This window comes from Paramacrobiotus metropolitanus, unplaced genomic scaffold (assembly GCF_019649055.1).
Source record: "Paramacrobiotus metropolitanus isolate TYO unplaced genomic scaffold, Prichtersi_v1.0 Parri_scaffold0000137, whole genome shotgun sequence".
Taxonomy (NCBI): domain Eukaryota; kingdom Metazoa; phylum Tardigrada; class Eutardigrada; order Parachela; family Macrobiotidae; genus Paramacrobiotus; species Paramacrobiotus metropolitanus.
The window spans coordinates 195735-219567 of record NW_026570357.1 but is presented as its reverse complement, the minus strand read 5'-3'; the positions used below and the strand labels follow the sequence as shown (position 1 = coordinate 219567).

General features: G+C 48.4%; 6 protein-coding genes across 7 annotated transcripts; 5 read left to right on the top strand and 1 right to left on the bottom strand.

Annotated features, from left to right (window-relative positions):
- Positions 1-902: 902 nt before the first annotated feature.
- On the bottom strand, positions 903-4106 carry LOC129599071 (uncharacterized). Of its 2 annotated transcripts, none has more exons than XM_055497209.1 (3): positions 3152-4106; positions 2014-2760; positions 903-1571 (listed from the first exon to the last, which is right to left on the bottom strand). In XM_055497209.1, exons 1-3 carry the CDS (start codon positions 3758-3760, stop codon positions 1416-1418), a joined length of 1512 nt encoding a protein of 503 aa, XP_055353184.1. In that variant the 5' UTR covers positions 3761-4106; the 3' UTR covers positions 903-1415. The 2 variants fall into 2 exon arrangements, with proteins under 2 accessions (XP_055353184.1, XP_055353183.1); XM_055497208.1 differs by having other exon boundaries at positions 2037-2760.
- A 348-nt stretch (positions 4107-4454) lies between these two features.
- On the top strand, positions 4455-7399 carry LOC129599075 (uncharacterized). Its single transcript, XM_055497214.1, has 3 exons — positions 4455-5227; positions 6108-6857; positions 7215-7399. Exons 1-3 carry the CDS (start codon positions 4589-4591, stop codon positions 7389-7391), a joined length of 1566 nt encoding a protein of 521 aa, XP_055353189.1. The 5' UTR covers positions 4455-4588; the 3' UTR covers positions 7392-7399.
- Positions 7400-7433: 34 nt separating this feature from the next.
- LOC129599076 (uncharacterized) lies at positions 7434-8611 on the top strand. Its single transcript, XM_055497216.1, has one exon. It carries the CDS (start codon positions 7646-7648, stop codon positions 8354-8356), a length of 711 nt encoding a protein of 236 aa, XP_055353191.1. The 5' UTR covers positions 7434-7645; the 3' UTR covers positions 8357-8611.
- A 4384-nt stretch (positions 8612-12995) lies between these two features.
- On the top strand, positions 12996-13831 carry LOC129599094 (uncharacterized). Its single transcript, XM_055497234.1, has 2 exons — positions 12996-13613; positions 13700-13831. The coding sequence occupies exons 1-2, from the start codon at positions 12996-12998 to the stop codon at positions 13718-13720; spliced, it is 639 nt and encodes a 212-aa protein (XP_055353209.1). The 3' UTR covers positions 13721-13831.
- On the top strand, positions 13816-15671 carry LOC129599092 (uncharacterized). Its single transcript, XM_055497233.1, has 2 exons — positions 13816-14493; positions 15204-15671. Exons 1-2 carry the CDS (start codon positions 13816-13818, stop codon positions 15378-15380), a joined length of 855 nt encoding a protein of 284 aa, XP_055353208.1. The 3' UTR covers positions 15381-15671.
- Positions 15672-19649: 3978 nt separating this feature from the next.
- LOC129599091 (uncharacterized) lies at positions 19650-21081 on the top strand. Its single transcript, XM_055497232.1, has 3 exons — positions 19650-20361; positions 20634-21013; positions 21069-21081. The coding sequence occupies exons 1-3, from the start codon at positions 19783-19785 to the stop codon at positions 21079-21081; spliced, it is 972 nt and encodes a 323-aa protein (XP_055353207.1). The 5' UTR covers positions 19650-19782.
- Positions 21082-23833: the final 2752 nt, after the last annotated feature.

Sequence of the window (23833 nt, the reverse complement as noted above, 5' to 3'; positions counted from 1 at the left end):
CTTAGATCACTGAGTAGGATAAAATCTGTACTATTTTAATAAATTTTTTTTATTAAACAAAACAACGTTTTCCACGGTACCAATAACAGAAGCGGCATAAAGCGGCATGCGTAGTTTCCCCGCTGCGGTGATAAAACTTGCTGAATATCGACATTTGACAGTTACCCGTATCGAAGTAACTACAGCCTACACATAGTGAACTGTTTTTGGTTTTCTAGATGCTGGAATATCAGACAATTAATTTTACTTTTAATACGATTAGTATAGTAAACAATCAAATAGTAAGTTAAGTACGCTTAATATACGTATATATATGCGCTTTATTAATGTACGCATTAGTTAAATATGCTCGTTGTCTGTAATTAGCATAGTGTCAGATACGTCTCATACCTTACCATTAGGACGTTGTCGAAGTTTTCAGTGCTTCTTAGCGCATTTTGTTTAGCATCAGAAACAAGAGACAAGGGAAAAGAAATTACTAGTGCAAAAACCTACAAGCTATAGGCGCTAATTCTGAACCGCTGGGATACGTTCAGGACATCTGCGCTGCTAGCCGCCAAGCATGCTGCCGGTGGCAATTTAGCCGTATGTGCGTGGTGGCGCGTGCCAGCCGGACGCCGGTAACCGAGCGTTTACTGTATACTGTAACAACAGCCTATCTGGCTGCTGTTCTAGTGGGGTGGCGATCAGCCTTTACCACGATTATGCGGCTGTTAGGACGAAAGGTGGCACAGCCGGCAACGATGCTGGCCGAGGACGCTCTTACTGATGTAACACAATTACACAGGTGGCTCCGATTGGGATGACACAGGTTCATCCCAAGCGGTCAAAACGCAACAACGTAACTCAAGGCATGTTTAATGACAAGGGCGTTCAAGAAATGGAGCAAGGTTTAGGGCAAGAGTTTAGGACAAGGTTGATCAAGTAGATGCAAGCTGTAGCAAGCTGAGTAAAAGATTGAATTCTAGAAATTCATGAGAAAGGAAACTAGCCGGTAAAGTGGACAATTCGTAACGAGATGGAAGATGAATCATTACGGAGTGGTATTATCGTTCGTACAAATACTATCCCTACAGTACTGTTTACTGCAGTCTGTAATGGCTTTTAGAAAGTTAGAAACTGACGCGACCCAAACAAAAGAATCTGCAGGAACCACATATTTGTCTACTAATAAAATCAATAAAATAACCTACCGGTACGTCTGAAATCTTATCAAACTTGTTAACCGGCCGCTGAAGAGCCAATCAGTTAGGGTAGGCCTTCGCTAAAACTAAAAGTAATTCCATGGAGGGTAGTAAAAAAAACTCAATTCATCGGTTTATTCCAGTTACACTAAGCCCGTAGGGCATCGTTCGTCTTTAGCTGCAAGGCCCAAAATGACAACGCGAATCAGCAGAACCCCGACGCATAGGCGCCTACCACTGCTTGTCCTTCATGGCACAGCGGAGAGCCGCCGCGGCCAGCGGCGTCAGTTGGGCCACCTGCAGACCCGCGACGGTGGGCGCCGTCCACCAGCAGTGACGATAGGGGTTGGAAGGGCGCGGATCCGTTTGCAGATAGGTGTAGAGCATCTACGAGACGACATAACATCCATGACCCATCTGTAGAGTACGGTTCATGTGTATATTCCCCCCAGGTCACATTTTCTTTCTTACACCTTGTTGCGCCTAAGTGACAGGCCTGACAACTTGCCATTGCTCCGATCACAGCAACAGACCTGCTCGATGCTCGGCTATGAATTTTTATCGATCTGCAGAGTATTTTTGAATTTTATTTATTATGCTTAATATCTGTGTAGCAATGCAGCATTAACATTATGTACGAGTATACAAATTTCTCCCGAAATTTGTAACATAAAGGTTCTGTACAGGTAGCACGTATTTAACGCGAAAGTTATAGATTCTGTATTTTCGACTGTACTGGCGTAACCAGTGACTTTGGTACTTTCTGCTGTGTTAATGCGATAGAAATTATGGCATGTGCTTGCACAAACTACACGAAATGACGACTTACCGTCGTAAGATATCTGAACCCACCATGCTGGACGCACTGCGCAATCCATTCCGCCAAAACAGTTCGATCCACTGGTTCCTCCAGGACGAGATGCTTCTCAAAAACATCCCACAGTTCCATCTCCAACTGCTCCCGCTGGCAACTATGCGCATACTGCGGAATAATAGCCGTCAGGCGGGGTTCCTCAATCCGGCAGTGCGACCACACCACGCGCTGCGCAGTACCGCACACTCGCATGACAGTCCCGCGACGCCACAGGATTTCCCCCACCGCAAAGCTCGGATAGGACCAGGCACACTGCTTAAACACCAGCGTTCCAATGCCCCCGATTTTGTGGCGGATCATCTGGGTTGCGCAGTCGCACTGCCCGACGTTCATGCGCGTGAGGATGAGGGTCTTTGTGCGACTATTAACGCAGTGGAACATTGTGGCTAGTAACCAGAAGCCGGGCGTGGTCCAGGATGCCGGGTAGTCCGCTGGGCGGCCGGAGACGTGCACATCGGAGAAGTAGGTTTCCGTTGTGAGGATGGCGTTCCACAAGGCGGAGACGCGGCGATAGCGGAAGCGGTTGATGGAGTCGAGAGACTGGAAGATCTCCACCATTAATTCACTGGGAAGATGCAGCGCCGCTTCGCAGGTCTCGCTGGATGTCCGCTGTCGCTTCGCGGGCGGTTCGGCAACCGCACTGGTTAGCTGACGTGGGATTTCATTTTGTTGCTCCTTCCACGCCTCCATGCAGACGGCTTCCTGCAAAATTGAGTTATTTTTGGTTTGATGTTATTGGATAAAAATTATTCGTCTGGAGATCATCGAACCAAAAAAAAAAAACATTTTCAAACTAAAAATCAACCCCTTCATTACTCATTTTTTACAACGTAATTAACCGAAGAAACGGTTCCAGTGAATTAAAAATTATCAAGTACTCAGTAAACAGTAAGCTGTGCTTGACACGCTAACAGAAAAAAAACGCGAAGAAAATCGGTTCTAGAGCAAATAAATTCAAGCCTGGCTACTTAAAAATACGTCACCCATTCACCTTAACACTAACACCGGTAGCTACTTGAAGGTCTTTACGAAGAGCGAGAGAAATAAAAAGCTACAACAAAAGAAAGTTCATCTTGAAAAACGGTCTACGCACCAGATCATAGGGCTGCAACGGACGCTCCCGGGCCCGCTGCATGTAGCGCAGCGTGCCTTGGCTAACGCTCCCAAACCAGACGGGATGCCTTCGCTGCAGGAGCAATCGGACGCAATTTCCAAACACAAGCGGCCTGGACCAAGCCGCTGGCAACGCACACTCCCGCATCTGGAATTCTTCCGCCCCCACGCGGCGTCTGACAAGCTCCGCGCCCGAGGGCGGTAGCCGCACTTGTTGGCGAGGCACCAGCTCCGTCAAGGATCCGTACGGCAGCCGCACTTCCACGATGCACGCATCGGCACAGCAGTTCAGAGAGTTCCCGGGGTCCATGGTACCCGCGAACCAGGTCCACGGGCTGTTCGCGGTGGCGCGCAGAAGCACTTCCACACTGCGGTCCTGACGGGCATCCACATTGTAATCCGGTTTGACGGAGTGGAAGATGTGTCCGTGGTCGATCAACTGCGCCTGTTGGGATTCGCACCCGAAATCGATTATCAGTCCCTTCTTCGCTACGTCGATAACGCGGCCGTGCTGCAGCAATCCGTCAACGAGAACGTCCACGGCGTTCCACGCATGCAAGGCCTTATCGTCCACACCGTAAATGTGCATGATGCCGTTGGCGCTGGCTCAGGTTGGATCAGTTCTCTACCGTCAGGCGTACAGGTACGAAAATCCAGTAGAAACCACGCTGCCAACTGAATAGAGCGCGATAGAGAGAGACACTGTTATTTTCTGCATGCAGACTAACCTCGCGTACGTTTCACAAAATTTCACATTATGTATGGCCAACTCTGCGCAAGGATCAGAAAAACAAGTTTCTACCAATGACTAGGTACCATTAACAACAAAAAAATCATTCGTTTAACAAGTTGCCAAAGAATGTGACAAATCTGCAGGTGTTGATGACTGCCATTGCTCAGATTCAGACATTCGGGTAACTTCCAACGCCTGTGTAGGTTTTTTGTGCATTTTGCGCAGTAGAAACGACTGGTAACGTGTGTCATCACGATCCGGGGTTTATCTACGCTCTGAATGGTCAAAACAACTATACCGCACGTATTCGAGATACCGCGCTGCACAGCTCCGTTTTTTAATATACCCGTTCTTATTTCTAAGAATCATAACTTATGCGCTGCACTGACTGTACACCAGCCAACAGAGAAAGATGTCTGACTTTTCGTATTGACTGGCATGAAGTTCTGATCGAGATACCTGTGCAAGTTACGTGCTGAAGTGCTAGGCTGCCGCCCATAGCGACGACTACCTTGGAGAAAGCGGTAATATTCGAATTATATTCCTTAAATTTAATTTCCTTCCCATTAAAAATTGTCTTTGCTTTACGACTACAGATTCCTTTCAAAACTTTTTTTATTTCTGTGAATCATTTTGAAGAGTACTGTCCCATCGCGAGGTAGCGGTACCTATTCGACGCGCACAATGTTTGTTTACACCGAGCACGAACAGTACACATGGAACACAGTGGAGGTCTTCGTTGACGGCCTGCTGCAGCTGGGCAAAGTCATCAACGTGGCGGAGAACGGCCTGATCATCGATTTCGGTTGCACTGGCCTGCACTCGGAATTTGTTGAATACGGTCGCGTCTTTCATTCGGGTGTGCTGTGGACGTGGTGGGCAGCCATGGATCGTTTGGTCCGTGGCTTGAAGGGGATCGATTTGGATGTAAACAAGGACCCCACTGTGCAGGTCCTCCTGCGAGCTGGCCCTGATTGCCCTTGGATATGGTACCCCGGGAGGGCATGGTCCCTTGGAAAGGAACCCCCTTTTGCCAATGCCTTCATCGTGGAGGCGCAGCTGCCGTACGGCGCTGTCAAAGTTCTGTTGCCCACGGAACAGGTGCGCCGGCCGCCCACCGACGCCGAACTCTCTCGGCATCGGGCCCATTTTGTTATCCGCAGCTGTCCTTTGCCGCCCTGCGCAACCGGGCTTCCAGTGCCCTTCGAGATTTTGACGGCAACGCTGTTTCAGGAGCGAGAAGTACTTTGCATCAAAGTGCTCAATGAGACCCTGCAGTACCTGCAGCTTGGCTTCCACACTGCGTTGCAACCGGATAAATTGGTGCGATTCTTGATTCACCGAATTTTGAATTTTCTGATTCTATCGACAAAAGTACGGCATTTCTCAGCAACCGGATACTCGTACTTTAAATATATTATAAACCAACCGTCTCAGTCTCCATTTTAGTGGGGAGGGGGGGAGCTCGAGGGGTTATTCCCCGCGGCCGGTAACTTGGGCGTCAAAAAATTAGCAAAGTGGATGGTACATTGCGAAATTTTTTAAGGCGCGATTCAAGTATTACGTAACGCAGTTTTTCGTGTTTTTAACAACCCCCTACCCCTTGTAAGTTGTAACAGCAGGATAGCAAAATTTTCAACCCCCCCAGCCGAATACGTAATGGAAAGCCCGACCACCCCCCATAAAACTGAAATTAAAATGTATTATTTATTTTCGATTTTTTATGGGGTGTCGGCCCGCACGTAACAAAAATTTTTGGACCCCCTACCCCATGTAGCACAGTGTAACAAAAAGCCGACACCACCCCCTACCCCTCGAGCATTACGTAATACTTGAAGGCCCCCTTAAAGTCAGCCGAAAAATCGAGAGAATACCGCCCGCTTTGGTGGTAGTTCTCCGGCCTCCCTCCGAAATCAGTCTAGATTAGCTACTGAGGACCACTGACCAGCAACCATAGGTCATTTGACCTAACATATAACAGATGATCGCGGTTGAAATAACATGTACTAAGGAAGTCAATTAATTTAATTTTTCTCTTAAAACAGCTTTGCGGCTATCTGTAACTGGTACAAAAGGGTCGAGTAGAAAACAAAATATTGTGCAGACGGGTTGCTCAAGATATACTAGTCAAACGGACTGGTTATTGAGAAATATTAGAAAAGTCGGCAAGCACTGCGTAATTAAAAATAAAATTATTTTACAGAGCGAGGTGTACGCGAGATTGAAACTGCAGCGCAATTTAAACGGCGGCATCTCAGCACACCTGTTCGTTCGAACGGCAGCCATGAGACTGGATCCGAAATGCACGGAGAGTGTCAGTTGTGAACTCCCATTCTTACCCATTCTGTTGGTGGAAGTCCTCCAGTCGTTGGATAGCATCAACCGCACACGCTGCCTGCGTGTCTGCGCTCTGTGGAATGGGATTCTAACCACAGACGCCTCCTTCCGCGATGTGTGGGTCTCCGGCCGCCGCGAGGAAAGCCTGTCGCCTGGCATGTCGCCCTTGTTCTGGGCGGTCACGTGTCTTCTCCATTGCGTCAACCGTCAAACCAAGATCGTCGTTCTGATGCACATGGAGCTGAGCGATTGCGACGCTGCGGCCACCATGGTTCGATATATAATCGGCAGCGGTAACCGCGTCGGAACGCTGCTGTTTGGTCGCTGCTCGCTGGAGCACCACGATAACTGGCGCATAACGGAGACCCTGAAGTGCTTGGCGCGAATATGCGGTATAGCGGAGCGTGTGTGCTGGACACGGTGCCGTGTTAAGGAATCGCGCTTGACTGCCGTCGTACCGCGGTACTCCATCATCTGTCAGACAGACCAGCAGCTGGAAATGCAGCTGTGGGATCTCTTCGAGAAGAATCTTGTGGAGCAACCGGTCCGTTTAGCGCTCCTGTCGCAGTGGATGGCCCAGGCGGTTGCTGAGGAGCGCTACTACGCACTGGGACCGGTAAATGAGTATCTTTCTGGGTTTATTGATTTTATTGCACGGCAGGCAGACATCTCAATAAATGCTACAGTGGACTGAACATGATAACTACACAGTAAAATCGTCTGAAACTCGAAACTTAGACGTTATTTGAAGCGATGAGTTCAAATCTGGAAAATACCCGTAGAAATTTAAACCTAGCAAATAGCAGTGGTGAGACATGAGCCACCGTGAACGACACTACAGCAAGAGACACTCAAGGAAGTAAATAGAAAATGAAGATTATTAAACGGTTGCAATATGCTTTAAAGCAGCCAGGAAATTCCTGTTAAAAATGTCGTTTCCAGCCGGGTGTTGCAAGGGTTTGACTGTTTGCAGAGTCTCTGCCACTATCAGAGCGTCGATCCGCGTTCCTCAACGCACTATCGTGGCTGCCAGTGGACAGCGTCTGACCTGCGCAATATGGATACGAACAAACTGACCAAAATCACCGCAGCGGTTTTGTGCAGGAGGCTGGAAGTTGAGCCGTGGCTGTCCCCTCCTGCCGATAATTGACCGTCAGCTTACTCGGTAGCTCCACTAACATCGGAAATTATTGTATTCGAACCGGACGTCTACTGTCGTGATGCTACTGCACAATGGCTCCAAATAACCCAACATGACCTCCCACACCTGGACGCGCGACCAACCCAGAAAGTTTGGGACGATCCCATAATTCGCGACACCGCAGATCGGCTACGAGCGACAGCCGGGAATGACATCTCCGAACAGGCAAGGCTGAGAGGTGTGAGCACGAAAGAAAATGGGGCATGGTTAGAGCGCTGCCGGTTGCCTCCCTTGGCAACCTTCTTACGGACTCCGTGGTAAGAATCGCCGTTGGTTTGCGTCTGGGTGCACCGGTAATTACCCCACACCGCTGTGTATGCGGTGAATGGGCGGATGCTCGAGGCTACCATGGTCTAAGCTGCAAGAAAAGCCGAGGACGAATCCCCACACATAAATGCCTGAACGCCATTGTGAAACGTAGCCTCGCATCTGCTGGTTTCGAAAGCGAACTGGAACCGCAAGCTATCTTTCCAACAGACAGTAAGCGACCAGACGGAGTTACCTTGACACCATGGGATAGAGGACGAATGCTGGCATGGGATGCTACTTGCGTCAACACAATGGCCATATCGCATATTATTGCGACATCCGCACGAGCGGGAGCAGCAGCAGCACAGGCCGAACAGGGCAAGATCGAGAAATATCGCGATATCGGCCAAGAGTACTGGTTCCGTCCTCTGGGTTTTGAAACGCTCGGGCCGCCCGGACCGGAAGCTGCCCGCACGATAACGGAATTTGGACAGCTCATACAACAAGAAACTGGCGAAAAACGTGCCACGGAATACCTTCGCCAACGGATCAGCATTGAAATACAACGAGGAAATGCGGCATCGATCATGGGGACAGCGCCATTGGGAGCAAATTTAGATCAAATTTTCTCTGTAATTAGGCCGCCCCTCTCGATTGATGCTTAATAAGAGTAATTGCCTTCTAAGTTACTGTAAATGCTTTGGTGAGGAAAAATAATAAACAAAATGGGTGTACCATAAAAAAAAAAAAAATTGGCCGTCATATTTACGTCTAGAAACTAAAAAGCGTGTCTGTTACTTCATTTGTGCGTCGCTGGCTTTCCTTAGCAACGAAATTGAACAATGGGCGCGTCTGTAACTGTAGATCTTGTTGGTTGTTGGTTAATCAGCTAGGAATGGAATCGTTTTGCATGCATTCATACCCTCTATCACACCATTAGAATTACTATTATTATGCAGAATTTGATACTCGTTTGGTACATTTGATAGCCCTTTGAGACAGCGATGGCGTGAAACTGAATAAAAGTGCTTAAAGTTTAATGCGGCTATGGAGAACAACGCAATGGAACAACAGTTATTCAACATTTTCTTGAAAATTACCGCTTTAACGACGAGGGTGCTTCCACAGATTACGGGCCTACACGGCGCCACCTCCCCGTTTTTCTGTGTTCGCAGCCTCGTTGTCAGCCCGTCGTCAACGCCGTCCGAGTGCGCGCGACTGCCTTGAGTATGATGACGGTATACCGATTTATTTCGCCGCACTTGTGGTGTAAGTTATTACGCGTTGTCAAAGTAACGATTCTCCGAAGTCAGTATATATCTGTATGTACTATGCATGTAAATTCCGAAACAAGCATATCATGTCACCATTTCCAATTTTCACCGGAAAAATTTCACAGTGCGGGTCCATGCGCCGACCGTCACAAGATCGGGATAGACGATCGAGTATAAAATCAACAATGCCAACATACTCAGCTGCCTGTAAACAGTCCAGGCTAGAACCATAGCGCTTTAAACCAGGCGTAGTACACGGCCATAACGGCTAAGCGTGGCAATTCCGCCAGATCCAATTGGCGCAGTTCTTCAGTCGACCACGGGCAAACAAAGCTATCCCTTGGAAAGCGCGGATCCAGGCTCCGATAATTGAACAGTATCTGGAAACAGATTTAACACGCAATGCATTCACCAGTCGCGTACAAACGAACGAGAAAGGAGCCACGCACCTCTTCCAGGACGTCTGCACTCTGCGTACGGGCTATCATCGCGGATAATTCCATCAGGGAGCACGCTTCGTTGACAATATGCTTCTCAAACAGATCCCAAAGGTGCCCGTGTAGCTGCTCTGCTGGTTGGCAGACGACCGAGTGCTGCGCCACGCATGCCGTCAGAAGCGTATCCGCGATGTAGCACTTTATCCAGGACGCGCGCTCCGCCAAACCGCAGACCCGACCGAGGACGGTTGTGGTGTCCTTTAGAAAGCTTTCTTCTTCAAGACGTAATAAATACTTACAAAACGTCAGCGTCCCGATGCGGTTCCTGACACCGAGAATATGGATAATGATTTCGGCAGCAGTGGCGCATTCGGCCAGGCTCATCTGCACAAAGGTCACCTTCTTCGTGTCGACGTTGACGCAATGCAGGAGAGAGGCCAGCGTCCAGAACCGCGGTTGCTTGTGGGAGAACAGATCGCTCTGTTCTCCACCAAAAACTAGCACATCGGACAAGGAGGTCTCCGTGGTGATGATCGTGTTCCAGAGGGCGCACGTGCGTCGACAGCGGCTGCGGCCGATGCTGTCCAGGAAACCAAAGACCTCGATCAGCAGTTCGCAGGGTAAACACTCGTCCAGCGCATCGCTGAGCCAGTCCACGCGCGTTGTAGCAGAAAGCAGATGCCGACCGCGTAGTTCGGGTTTTAATTCGCCCTTCTCCAGCTGTATCTTCAGCGTCATGTAACGGTCTTCCTGCAAACGTTTCCTTCAGTTTCGGTACACTAATCACTTACCAGGGCTCGGTCACCGCCTTCCCCCCCAAAAAAATTTCGTTTTTTGTTTGAGGACGGAAGAGTTATGGGGAACACTTAAAAAATACTTACTTTCATCGGCAGTGGTGCAGTGGGCGTGGCCAAACACAAATTTAATGGTCGACATTATTGCCGTATTTTTTATTATGCGTCATATGATACGAGTATTACAGAATACAGATTACACTGATAACTTTATTTTCCGAGTTCTGTGTTATCCGTTACCACTGAAGTTTTTATTTTTTCATTGATTTATTTCCTAAATCACTGTTTTTAAAAAATGAAATTGTTAGAGAATTCGCCACTAGCGACTGTACAGACGCCCGTGTACTGAAATCCATGCATGTTGGAGCTTGATAAGTGGCGAGATTAGTAAAAGTTTTACTTTTTCAAAACAGTTATTTAGGAAGTACATAATATGAAATGAAATAGTGCAGTGGTAATAATAATATGTAATGGGTAACACAGTCTTCTGGAATTAATTTTCAGTGTAATCTGTATACCATAGTTTTACGATACCGCAATCCAACAATGGCAATACATGCTATAATGTCAACCATCAAATTTGTGTTTGGCCACGCCCAGTGGACCATTGCCGATGAAAGTATTTTTTTATGTGTTCCCCATACCTCTTCTGTCCTCAAACAAAAAACGAAATTTTTCTGAGGGTGGAGGCGGTGACCGAGCCCTGGTTAGTAACCCCGTATACTGCAGAAAATGCTTTAGTTACTATTGCTTATCTTTAGTTATCTTGTAAAAAAAAACGCTACTTATCCTGAAACTGCATCAATTACTTGCATGATGCCGGTTGGCGGTATTCGACCAAGATGCTACGTTGCGTTACTCACCAATTCCGGCGAATACAGCGCCGGTTTCCTGGCGTAGCGCTGAACATAGTACATCTTCCCGTCCAGCACCGTCGTGCAGCGCACTCGTTCTAAACTCATTTTGCAGAGCTCGCGGAGCAGCGCAGGTCCCTCGAACCAGGCCGTCGGCAAGGAGCAGTCGCGGACGACGTAATCATTTTCCCGGATGCGATGGCTATCCAGATCCGCTTCCGAGGGCGGAAGCCGCACTTGGTTTCTATGCACCAGTGTCTTGACGACGCCGTAAGGGAGCTGCACCTCCACGCAGCACACACCAGCCCAGCAGCTTTGGCTTCCCAGGGACACCTTCCCGGGATACCATTTCCAGGGATCGTCGGGGCTTGCTCGCAAGAGGACTTGCACATTTGGGGCTAAAGATATGTCCAGACGCTGACAGACATTCTGCGAATGGAGAATAAGACCGTATTCGACCAATTGCGTCTCTGTGGAGCGCAACCGAAATCGATGACCAGTCCATTCTCGGCAACGTCGGCTACTTCGCCGTGCTGCAGCAGACCGTCGATGAGGACGTCCACGGTGTTCCACGCGTGCAATGACCGACGTCGATCGTTTTCGTAAACGTGCATTCTACAGCCGAATTCTAGCCGGCATCGAATTAAGCCGATTTGATTTAAACTGCACAAAGATTAAAACCTGTCGATGATAATCTAAGCTTTCTAAGGCTTTGGAAGCACAACGTGGTGGTATAGGTATATAAATGGCGCAGTAAACTTTCCTCACTCGATGCATCGACCGACGTTGAGATCTAAAGGCAAAACGTCCAGAGAAAGAAGTTTATTTCCGTACATACTCTTTCCAACATCATAAAAGCACTTCAACCTCGATTAAACATCAATCGCAGTGCGATGACTCCCAGCATCTATGAGACCATGAATTATTGTGACTCACTGGCTTGAACCTGACAAATGACTACCGAACCGTTAGACCGAGGACAACATAGAAAATTAATATCGCTGCATGCGATTTGTACCGCAATGTTACGATGACATTTATAATGATTTATGTGAGCACTGAGTACTAAAATTAATAAGCGTTACTTTAGCGCGCTGCCAACGTGCAGCGAGCTGGCAGGTTGCATGCCAGCTACCGGTATGCCAGCTACCGGTAGATACCGCTACCGGTACCTTGTAAACTGCTGTTAAATGCCGCAGACTCGTAACAGACGTGCCCGGCTTGTATGTCTGATCGCAAGACTTAACATATTCATCGGAATATGTTCCGACTTATGATCATCGGCCGAACTTGTTTAAAATTTTTTGATGATCATGCCAGTGTGCTGCTTTCTTTATTCCGTACAAGTGGATTTTCACATGGCGGCGCCTACATAATTTAAATAAATAATCCATTTCAAGAGCACATTACTGAATCACGTTTCCTTGTAAGCAGCGCGTAGACGCAGTCGTCCCGTAATAACGAATACGTTAATTACGTTCGTTGCGAACTGACAATGTTTTCTTTGACTCAGTTTGGAGCTTGTCGATAACCTCTTTATTTATTATGAGTAGAGTTTCTCAGAGAATTTGACGAAAACGAAAAGACTTTTTTACTGAGCTACGGAACGTGGGGAACAGGTAAGTTCTGGCATTATTGGAAATAACGCCGTTATCGGCTGTCTTAGTTTTTAGTTTTATTACTGATGCCAGTTTTCATTTCCTGTCGTTCCGTAACTTCCGTTCCGACTTTATGAACAAAGTTACCGATCCAGTAATATACATCTGTATATGGTGATCTGGAAGCGATTTAGAGTAGTTATTTGTATGTGAAATCAACGTCGTAATTGCAAGTGTTTCTTTAAAAGTCTGCGGACAAAATCTCATCCCTGGTCGTAGCGAAGCATGACAGTCCCTGTCCCTGTAGCGAGTCCCTACACAATTTGGACAAGCAGTACATTTTCACCATGTTTGTGTACGACCCACTTGAACAATCTCTGTACGCGTGGAACGCCGTCGAAGTCTTCGTCGACGGCCTGCTCCAGCTAGGTAGAGTAATCAACGTAGTGGAGAAAGGTCTGGTCATTGATTTTGGTTGCGCCACGCAGCGCTCACAGTTTATCGAATACCGGCGTATTTTCCACGCGTGTAAAGCTAGATCGCCTCATCCTGTGAATACCTATCAGGAATACCGTGAATATCGTAATGTGCAAGTTCTCTTCCGAGCGGGCCCCGACCGCCCCTGGGCATGGTATCCCGGGACGGCGGTGTCGCTTGGGGAGCAAAGCTATTTCGGGTGTGTGTACATCGTGGAGGTTAAACTGCCTCACGGCGTCGTTAAGGAATTGCTACCCAGGAATCAAGTACGGCGCCCGCCCTCGGACGCCGACTTAGCCGCCCGCCGCGTCCAAGACAAGGACTTCGTAATCCGCGGATGTCCCTTGCCGGCCGCACCACGTGAGCTTGGGGATCTGTTGGCGTCCAACTTGCCTCCAATGCGGCGAGTGTTATGTACGGAGGTGCTCAACGAGACGCTGCTGTACCTGCAGCGTCGCCTGGACCGAGAAATGCAACCGCAAGAACTAGTGGGTGACATTACTTTTAACAGTATAGTGAATTGCATTTGCTACTTTGATATGGACTACTTCGTACATGTTAAATTTTTTTGCAGGATACAAAAAAGAATACGTAAGGATATTGTGGATACAAGTCCAGTTGTTATTACAGGAAGAGGTTTACCACCGACTGAAGAAAAAATATAATAACAACCAAATCTCACAAACCCTGATGGTTTCAAGACGCGGGACGAAACGGAAGGCCGGTGACAGTTGTGAACTAGTATTCCCATTCTTACCCAGCGAGCTGCTAGTGGAAGTCTTCCAGTCACTGGACAGCGTCAACCGCACCCGTTTCCGGCGCACGTGTGCTCTGTGGAACACGACACTCACCACGGATGTCCATTTCCCCGAGGTGCGGGTCTCCGGCCGCGTGGACGACAGTCCGCCGACCTGTACGCCGCCCTTATTCTGGGCGCTGACGGGTCTTCTCCACGGCGCCAACAGCAGCACCAAAAGCATCGTCCTCATGTATATGGATATGAGCGAATGCGCCGATGCGGCCAAGATGGTCCGCTACATCATCGGCCGAAACGGCCGCGTTGGGACGCTGGTATTCGTTGGGTGTTCTCTACAAGCCTGGTGTTTGCAGAATACTATCGGCGGTTTGCTGGAAGTGTGTGGCGTAGCGGAGCGGGCTGGCTGGATACGGTGCCGCATCGCAGAGGAGCGCCTGACGGCCATCGTGACGCAGTATTGGGCCCTTTGTCTGCCCCCGGAGCCACTGGACGTCCATTTGTGGGATTTGTTTGAAAATAGTCTCGTCATAGAGAAACCGGTGGATCTAGCGCTCTTGTCGGAGTGGATTGCCCGGACGATGCAGCAGAATTATTCAGACCAGCTTTGGCAGGTAATTGAATGACTGTCTGTTTCTTGCCATGCTGTCGGTAATCATATTATTAGAAACTCATGCTCTGTACGCCGTGTACGGTATGATAATTATTGAAAACACCAGCCACTCATGGAAACACAAGCTTACGGCAAACCGACACTTTGTGACCGGCAACTTGCTGACGTCTTTTTGCAGAAACAGTAACCCGATGATCGACAAATTGCTGAACGACAGTTCGTTGAACCTCGAACCTCATAAGATGGCGTATGAAAAGAGAAAACAACCAATAAAAAAACATAATAAAACCTAAGAAACCAAAGAAAGCTAAGAAACCCATGAGAAAACACCCAGAAAGCTAATAAACCCAGAAACCAGATAGGTAAGTTAGTAACCAATTTGTTGGTCAACAACATATTTTCTTATCGATCTGCAGCTTATTGGTCAACAGCAATATGTCGGTCAGCAAATTGTCCAAAACAAAACGAAGGTCAGTGAATCTGACGTGCTACCCAAGCTTAATGCGAGTAAGTGGGCTAGCGCATTCAGTCATCTCTCAAACAGAAGCGCAGTCGGATATTGCCTCGAACTGAATTAACTGATCAATAAGCAGAGCGTCCGTATGGCGGCGAAAGGGTTTCCAACGACATGCTTACCGTAGTACCGGTATTCGTACTGGCTGGGAATTAACTAGACGAACGGCTTTTGAGTATTTTTCGATGTGTTTGCAGACTCTGGACCTTTACCAGCGCGTGGATCCCCGGTCAACGCACTATCGCGACCGTTGGTGGGCACTACCTTCCCCCCGGAATGATGTGGATGTGAACAAACTGACCAAAATCACCGCCGCGGCAATGTACCGTGTGCTGAAGGGATCGCACTGGCTGGCACCATCTCGTCCACCATGAACTTTTTTTCTTAATAGTGAAAGCGACTCGAAATTGGCTTCGATGATAAACAGAACTGCTGCTGTTAAAATTCGGTAGTTTTGGGAGTTTGGTTTGATGAAGCATAAATCTGCTTTGAGTGCCGTTGCGATACAATTGCTGAAATAATCCTTAAACCGGTCATTCATTCATGTATCGGGAGCAGACAGGCTGATTAAACTTCTTTTAGAGTTGTTTTACTTGCTCTACTTCTTTGTAGCTATTTGGCTTCGAAACGCGTATGTTCTTATGTTTTGTCTCATTTGTCTGTACCGCGCCACAGGTGATTAATCTGCTGACCCGTACGGTGAACTTGACCAGTTTGCTAATGATACCGAAGTATACTGTGCACATAAATTCCGGAGCAAGACCAAGACATCACTTCACCATTCACAGTATTCAAATTTACCGGTAACATTTCACAGTTACAGACTGTACGGGAGCGTGCGTCAGCCACTTTAAGATCGCGACAACGATCGGGTATAAAATCAGTACAGTGTGGCAGTATGCCACCGTAATCAACTGCCTATTAACATGGATGCCTAGAGCTAAAACACTTTTCTCCAGGCGTTATAAACGGTTCTGGCGGATAATGCCTGCCTAGAGCGCAGTTCGTCGGCAAGATGCTTCTCTAAGAGATCCGACATCCGCTTGTGCAGCTGCTCTGCCGGCTGACAGACGACCGAGAGTAGTGCCAGGGATGCCGTCAGCAGCGTATTCCCGAAGTGGCACTTTAGCCAGCACGCGCGATCCGCCATACCGCAAACCGGCAGCAAGCCGGCTACGAGCCCATTAAGATCCCCTCCTTCGTCAAGACGCAATGAACACTTACATCAGCATCAGCGTCCCGATGCGGTTGTTGTCGCCGAGAACATAGTCAACGATTTTGACCGCAGAGGCGCATTCAGCCAGGTTCATCTGCACGAAGGCCACCTTCTTCGTGCCGGCGTTAACGCAATGCAGGAGAGAGGCCAGCATCCAGAACCGCGGTTGTCTGTCGGATAAATCGCTCTCTTTACCACCGAAAACTTGCACCTCGGACAAGGAGGCCTCCGTGGTGATGATCGTGCTCCAGAGGGCGCACGTGCGGCGACAGCGGATGCGGCCAATGCTGTCCAGAAAACCGAAGACTTCGATCCGCAGTTCGCATGGCAGATACTGGTCTGGAGCATCACTGACCCGGTCCATGCGCGCTGTGGCAGTTAGTAGATGCCGACCGCGTAGCTCGGGTTTTAATTCGCCCTTCTCCAGCTGTACCTTCACCGTCATATACAGGTCCTCCTGCAAACGCGTTTAACTTAATTTTGGTACAATAATCGCTCTAGAAACACATTGGAAACTGCAGAAAATGCTTTGGGCTACTACTGCTCATCTGGTTAGATTATACAGTCTGTTTCCTAATTTTTGGTTCAGAGGTAGAACCAAGAGATGTGGCTTATACACAGCCTTACCGAGAATCAGAATGCTTCGACAGTGTCCATTCACATACAGACACATCCATTCAGATCAAAAGTCAGTGTGCAGCGGTAGTACAATATTTTAACAACAGCCTATCTGGCTGCTGTTTTGGTGGATCCACCTTACTCCACCTTACCACGATCTGTCGGCTGTTAGGATAAAAGGTGGCACGGCCTGCAACAATGCTGGCTGAGGAAGCTCTTACTGATGTAACACGATTACACAGGTGGCTCCGATTGGGATGACACAGGTTCATCCCAAGCGGTCAAACACAAGAACGTAACTCAAGGCATGTTTAATGACAAGGGCGTTTATGAAACGGAGCAAGGTTTAGGGCAAGAAGTTTATCAAGTAGATGGTGCAAGCTGTAGCAAGCTGAGAACAAGACTGAATTCTAGAAAATCATGAGAAGGAAAGCTAGCCGGTAAAGTGGACAGAAATTCATAACGCGATGGATCTGACTGGGTGGTCTTATTGGTCGTACAGTGCTATCGCTATAATATCTGTACACCAAGCACCATGGCCAATACAATCACACTCTAACTGAAAGGGAAAATACACATTTTCCTTCTCTACCAGGTTGCAAAAAGTACCGAGAACAGAGACAGCGCACCCCCCCCCCTCGCTACGGCCCTGTCAGTACGTATTGATCACCATTAAAGGACTTATATCAATCACACTCTACTGAGTCCGTTTGAACCAAAAAAGTGGAATGTATAAGGCAAACGTTGGTTATCCTGAAACTGCATCAATCACATGCAGATTGGCTGTATTCGACAAAGATGCTAGTCATCATTCTACGTTGCGAAACTCACCAGTTTCCACGAATACAGTGCCGGCTTCCTGGCGTAGCGCTGAACATAGCACAGCTTCTCGTCCAGTGCTTTCGTGCATCGCACTCGTTCTAAATTCAGTTTGCAGAGCTCGCGCAGCAACGGTGCCCCCTCCGACCAGACCGCCGGCAGCGTGCAATCGCGGACGACGTACTCCTTCTCAACCACGCGCCACCTGGCTAGGTCGGCCTCCGAGGGCGGACGCCGCACTTGATCTTCAGGCAGCAGCTCCTTGACGACGCCGTACGGGAGCTGCACCTCCACGAGGCACACCTTGGCCAGGCAGCGTTCGTTTCCCAGGGAAAACGCCTTCTCGGGGTACCATTTCCAGGGATAGTTCTGCCCCGCTCGCATGAGGACTTGCACGTTAGTTTTTCGAATAGGTTCATAGGACGGGTCCCTACCAGCTCGCACAAGAGCTTGCACGTAAGAGTAGAAAGGTAGGTCCAGACGACGATGGGAGCTCTGCGAATGGAAGATGGGTCCGTACTCGACAAACTGTGCGCGCTGTCCCTCGCAGCCGAAATCGATTATCAATCCCTTCTCGGCAATGTCGGCTATTTCGCCGTGCTGCAGCAGACCGTCGATAGTAACGTCCACTGTATTCCACGCGTACTGATGCCGATCGTTCTCTCCGTAAACATGCATTCTACAGTTTTCTTTCACCAAATTTCAGCCAGCTTCAAGTATCTAAATCTGTTGTGTGCTTCTGCTTTTGTGCAAACTGCACAAACACTGATGATTGGAACAGAGTTAGAAGTCGGCTTGCAACAGAGTTAGAAAAGGTACAGCGTAAAGTTAATAAAGTTAAAATGTGTTGTATGGATGAAATGCTGCATTAGGCGTCCAACAATCAGTACCTCGAGCTCAATCTAGCTAGTGAGTTATCACCTACTCTATTCGAGTTACTTACCTCTACTCATGACTCATAAGGCTTGTGAGTCATGAGTACAGGTTAATAAAGGTACTCTTTTCAACACCATAAAGCACGAGAAGCTCGATCACATCAGCTGCAGTGCGGTGCCACAGGCATCTAACTCGAACAGGCATCTGACTCGAACCTGGCATACGATTGCGCTCCGGTGGATAAGTGTGAGATACACAATACCCATGCCAAAAGTGACATGCTCAGGTAGTTTAACTCAACTTCACCCCTGTACCGCGTTAGGATCGGTTTTCGCTGTCTGCGCTGATTCATTTGCAAAGGTATCCCGTTCCATCAAATTCAACTGCAATGTCAGTTTGTCATAACTAGGGTAAAACTAACAATCATGTCTCGTGGCGGTTTAAACCCAGCTCACGTTGCCTATTAACGGGCGAACAATCCGACGCTTGCCGCCAGCTGCAACTGTATGATAGGAACAGCCGACATTGAAGGAGAAAAAAGCGACGTCGCGATGAACGCTTGCATTGGATCCTTACAACGCTGTAGCCAGCCGCTCAAAGCACGTTGAGCGCAAATCTGCCAGCTCCCTCCCTGCTTGCGTAACGTAACGCTTACTCGTTGCTCGCATAACTCAATTCCAGAAATCTCTATCACATACCGGCAATGATGTCAACACGCAGATCGCAAGCCTCCCGGCGGAGTCTCTCCCGCCTCATCTCTTGCGTTGGTCTTTCTAACCGGAATTTCAGCTCACACACGTACTACATAGTACGTTGACGCTGAAAACTGGACCGGTTTATACAGTCTTCTACAGGCTACAGCCGATTGCCGAATGCTTCCTTGTGCTGCTATCGATTGACTGCTTTACTTATACCCGATCCTTGGTACAGTTTGTTGCAAACCCATCCCTTGTTTTAAAGTAAAGTCCGCACAGCTGCGTGATGTCGTTTCATCCGCTGCCGGTTCTCCAAAATAAGCGATGCTGCTCGGTCTATTTTAACCGAGTCAACGGAAGCTGAAAATTTACAAAACTAGTGTTCCAGTGTGTTTTTCTATTGCTTCGGTTAGTTCGGTTTTGCTGTAAATCGCGACGTTAATACTTAATACTCTTTCATGCTGTAAGATCCGGAAGCAGGCAGATACACACTCACGCAGACTCGTGATCGCCATCTTCATTTACAGTGAGGACGAGCTGTCGCGACGCTTTATGTCCTCATGGAACACCGTCTACGTCCGCATTGACGGCCTGCTACAGTACGGCAAGGTCATCAACAAGTTAGACAACGGCCTGATCATTGATTTCCAGTGTGCTCCACAACGCGCGCAGTTTGTGGAATACGGGCGCGTTTTTCGCCCATGGGAATCGTTTACACCGCAGGACACACGTCCGGACTCTAATATACAGGCTCTCCTGCTAGTGAGTCCTGATAGGCCGTGGACATGGTACCCCGGCAAGAAGGTATCTCTTAGTAGCGATGGCTATTTCGCCAGCGTATGCCTGGTGGAGGTGCAGCAGCCCCACGGCGTCGTCAAAGAACTGTTGCCCTGGGAACAAGTGCATCGACCGCCCTCGGATACCCAGTTGATCAATCGCGGCGTGTGGGAGGAAGATTTCCTTATCCGAGGCTGCCCCTTGCCGGCGGGTTGGTTAGGCGCATCGCCAGAACATCGCGAGGCCTTCCTCTCCAGTCTGCCCCGGGCTTCAAACGTTCTCGTCGTTTCGGTGCTCAGCAACGCGCTGGTTTACGTACAGCCACGCTGCGGTGGGCTACTTCCGTCTTCACTGGTGCGGTTTGTTGAAGTCTTTCTAGGCGGTGGCTGTGCAGACTGTGCTCGAATCATGTTAGACGGCTACTAGTAATTCAGATTAACATATGTGCGGTTATATGCAAAATTTAAAGCTGATTGGTCGAAAATGACAGTTCTTGCATACCTGAATCAATTGAACTGTACAGAATTTTCGTATAGCCATAACTCACAGACCTGATGTTGGGCGCACAGACGGCTTTTACGCCAATATATACAAATCATAGGGCTATAGAATTAATATTTCTGCAGGAGCAGCTGTTTGACAGCTTACGGAACCAGATCGTTCCGCCTCCGATTGCGGCTGAAAGACGCGAGGAAACCCGTCAGACCATTGTTTGTGCTGATGCACTAGTTCAATCGTTACCCAGCGAGTTGTTAGTGGAAATCTTGCATTCGCTGGACAGTATTAGCCGCGTCCGTTGTCGGCGCACATGCCCGCGTTGCGATGCTCTTCTCACCACAGACGGCTGCAAGCCGCCGGTGTTCTGGGCGTTAACGTGTCTCTTGCACTGTGTCAACAGCCTCACGACGACGGTTGTGCTGCTGCACATGGACATGAGCAAATGCCGTGATGCTGTCACCATTCTTCGCTACATTCTTGGCCACAGTCGCCGCATCGGGACGCTGGTGTTTGGCTCGTGTTCGCTGCAATATACCAGCTGGACCTTAAGCTACCTCCAGCAGATGCTGGGCGTAGCCGAACGCGCCTGCTGGACCCGGTGCAGCATCGTGGAAGAGCATCGTGGCGCGGCAGTCGGTCGTTTGTCAGCCGGATAAGCAGCTGGCCGTGCAGTTGTGGGATCTCTTTCAGGCGAATCTCGTTGTGGAGGAACCGGTGGATCTGGCGGTCTTGTCGGAGTGGATTGCCCAGTTGATGCAGTCTAACAAACTGGACACGCTTGAGAAGGTATTGCAGGATTTTAGAAAGCGTAACACGCATGGTACTTTAACGATACATACTCGTATAGAGAATGTGCTGACTTCTAAGTCTACAGTAAGAACTAGGAAGTGGTCACGATCTTAAGCCACAACAACTGTAATAGGACACAAGGATTATGTAACTGAGCTCCATCATGTTTACCTTTTCATACTGTTTGTGGCTATTCTTGTGCGTTGAACTCATTAATTTATTATATCTTCTGATGTGTTTATTCTTGATAGACACTGGACCATTACCAGAGTGCGGATCCACGTTGCTCGACGCATTATCGCCGCTGTCAGTGGAGACCATCGGAAATTCGCGATCTCGATGTGGCCAAATTGTCCAAAATCACCACGGCGGCTTTATTTAAAGAGCTAAAGAGAGCGCGCTAATTGTTCACGTCTCTTACTTCATGGTTTGCTGTTACCTTTGGCTGGTACCCCTAAAAGTACGGGCGTATCATTATATCAGTAAATGAATGTCTTTTAGCGGTTTATTTAAGAGATACACCTGGGCCCCGGTGAGCATGGATAGTTTGCCCATGTTGGAAACAATATTTCGATATTTCCCTGATTATAATATTACTTCTGTCTTTTGTGCCCAAGGCATGGTTCACTAACAAAAAGCACTCTTGAACAACCTTTGGCCGCGTGCGTATTTAGGAATTACAGAATTGCACTGCGGTGCGCTAAGATTGCTAATTATCAGTTCAGTAAGAGTACCGTTATTACTAAACGCGGAAAAAGTGTCAGTTGGCACGTTGCTCAAATTTCCTCTGTATTAAGCGACGCCTTTCGTCTGTGTTGCTCCAGTCGTTTTTCCAGCGCTTTCACAAATGCGATAACTGACGGTCTCCAAGATCTTGACAAGGCTCGCACAGACACTCGCAAAAAATCTGCCAAATGAGGCCCGCTCTGACAGGCACACTGTTTCAAACGTTTTCGGAGCAGAAATTTACCTAGTATCTGCCGCTTAAGTGTGAGTATAGCCGACTCCGAGAGTAGCCCGAAACATTTTTGTTTGGCTTCCACCGCCGCTGCACCTGCGCTAGTTGCAGTGGACTTACTGCGGTAAGGCGCAACGGTGTCAACACAAGTACCATCGCAAGCCAGACAAATCCCTCTCTGTCAGGCAGCGGCTGTTTTGTATTAGTTGTCTGTACTAGTAGTCGAGTGCATTTACGCTAGAAGGTAATGGCAACGCAACGGATTAAATCCTTGGACACCGGAGAATCCGCGTATTGCGACGTAAAACGCCGCATCCTGTTTAGCATGCATGTATATATGTTCTGCGTACAGCGGCTGTCATAACTATACGCGAACGATAACAGTTTCCGCTGTTACTCAGTTGCTCTCCCGTTAAGAATTTTTATTTTTGATAGAAATTTCGAGCGTGATCTTTCTTAGTACTGGACGTTTTCGCCGCTCTTCGATATCTGTATTTTACATAAGTGTCCCTTTGCGCATGGCGGTAACTGTCGATACTGTTCGCACGTTTAAGAAGAAGCAACTTGCGCGCTTGAACCTGCAGGAGATCAAGCGGTTCATTGTGGAGTTGGAGGGAGAACAAGCGTTTGATCCGAAAGTGGAGACGAAACAAGACCTGGTGAACCGTTTCTTCCAGCTGCTCCATCCGGATGCCGCCTTAGAAGCAGAAGACGACCAAGCCGTTGGCGGAGCGGAAGACAATGATGCTCCTTTTGACCTTGGCTCTTTGGTCGGGATATCCGCCGAATCGGCCGCTCAACTGACTGGCAAGGGATGATTTGGCGGATGATTTGACCTTGTCGGCTAAAGTCAGGAAATTCCCCGACAATCTGGATTTCATCACTGGACGAATTCCCGAGACCGCGATCGCGTTGAAATTTTCGCTGCTCAACAAGTTGCTTGTTCTTCATCGGTCGTTGTACCGTCAAGGGATCGTTCCTCGACCTCAAATGACTGTTCTCCAACGAGTTTGCGCACCATATCACCCGGGATGCAACGGAAATCTATTGTTCGCGGCGGGTCACCAACGGCAAGGCTTTTTCGGCAAGCGTCATCATTCCCCTTCATGTGAGAATCAGACCCAATACTTAATACTGTACTTTACGAAGTTCAAGTCGTTCGTAAAAGCAGCCCATACGGCTTATAAAATGATAATTATGGGATTAACAATTCGCCGGTGTTCGCTAACACTAAGGGCGCTCTTAGTCCGGCTCGGACGAGTGACGCAATGTCAGATGACCTTTCGGTGACGGATTTGCGCGTGCGTCTCTTACTAAATTCTTGTAATACAATTTAGAAGGAATGGTCGTGCGCTCCACCAGACCACTCGGTATTACAGCTTAGCGCGCTTTAGCCAACCCAAATGCCGGTTTTCAAAACGTGCAGAGCCAATGTGCCACATGCGTACTCTTTGAATGCGTACGCGACCCTGTCGTTACAATGTTGTATTTGACGCAAAAGCGTAGTGTTTGCAGACAGGAATACAGTTTTTCTGTTTGATTGTGAATTTGGGTTATGTCTAGGCGAGTATTCCCGCCACG

Coding starts and splice junctions, on each gene's coding strand:
- LOC129599071 (XM_055497208.1), bottom strand. CDS start 3,760: ATGCACATTTACGGTGTGGACGATAAGGCCTTGCATGCGTGGAACGCC. Junction 2,761..3,151: donor CGTTGCAGCCCTATGATCTG/GTGCGTAGACCG, acceptor TCAATTTTGCAG/GAAGCCGTCTGCATGGAGGC. Junction 1,572..2,036: donor TGCGCAGTGCGTCCAGCATG/GTGGGTTCAGAT, acceptor GTCGTCTCGTAG/ATGCTCTACACCTATCTGCA.
- LOC129599075 (XM_055497214.1), top strand. CDS start 4,589: ATGTTTGTTTACACCGAGCACGAACAGTACACATGGAACACAGTGGAG. Junction 5,228..6,107: donor CGTTGCAACCGGATAAATTG/GTGCGATTCTTG, acceptor ATTATTTTACAG/AGCGAGGTGTACGCGAGATT. Junction 6,858..7,214: donor GCTACTACGCACTGGGACCG/GTAAATGAGTAT, acceptor GACTGTTTGCAG/AGTCTCTGCCACTATCAGAG.
- LOC129599076 (XM_055497216.1), top strand. CDS start 7,646: ATGGTTAGAGCGCTGCCGGTTGCCTCCCTTGGCAACCTTCTTACGGAC.
- LOC129599094 (XM_055497234.1), top strand. CDS start 12,996: ATGTTTGTGTACGACCCACTTGAACAATCTCTGTACGCGTGGAACGCC. Junction 13,614..13,699: donor AAATGCAACCGCAAGAACTA/GTGGGTGACATT, acceptor ATTTTTTTGCAG/GATACAAAAAAGAATACGTA.
- LOC129599092 (XM_055497233.1), top strand. CDS start 13,816: ATGGTTTCAAGACGCGGGACGAAACGGAAGGCCGGTGACAGTTGTGAA. Junction 14,494..15,203: donor ATTCAGACCAGCTTTGGCAG/GTAATTGAATGA, acceptor ATGTGTTTGCAG/ACTCTGGACCTTTACCAGCG.
- LOC129599091 (XM_055497232.1), top strand. CDS start 19,783: ATGTCCTCATGGAACACCGTCTACGTCCGCATTGACGGCCTGCTACAG. Junction 20,362..20,633: donor GGCTACTTCCGTCTTCACTG/GTGCGGTTTGTT, acceptor ATATTTCTGCAG/GAGCAGCTGTTTGACAGCTT.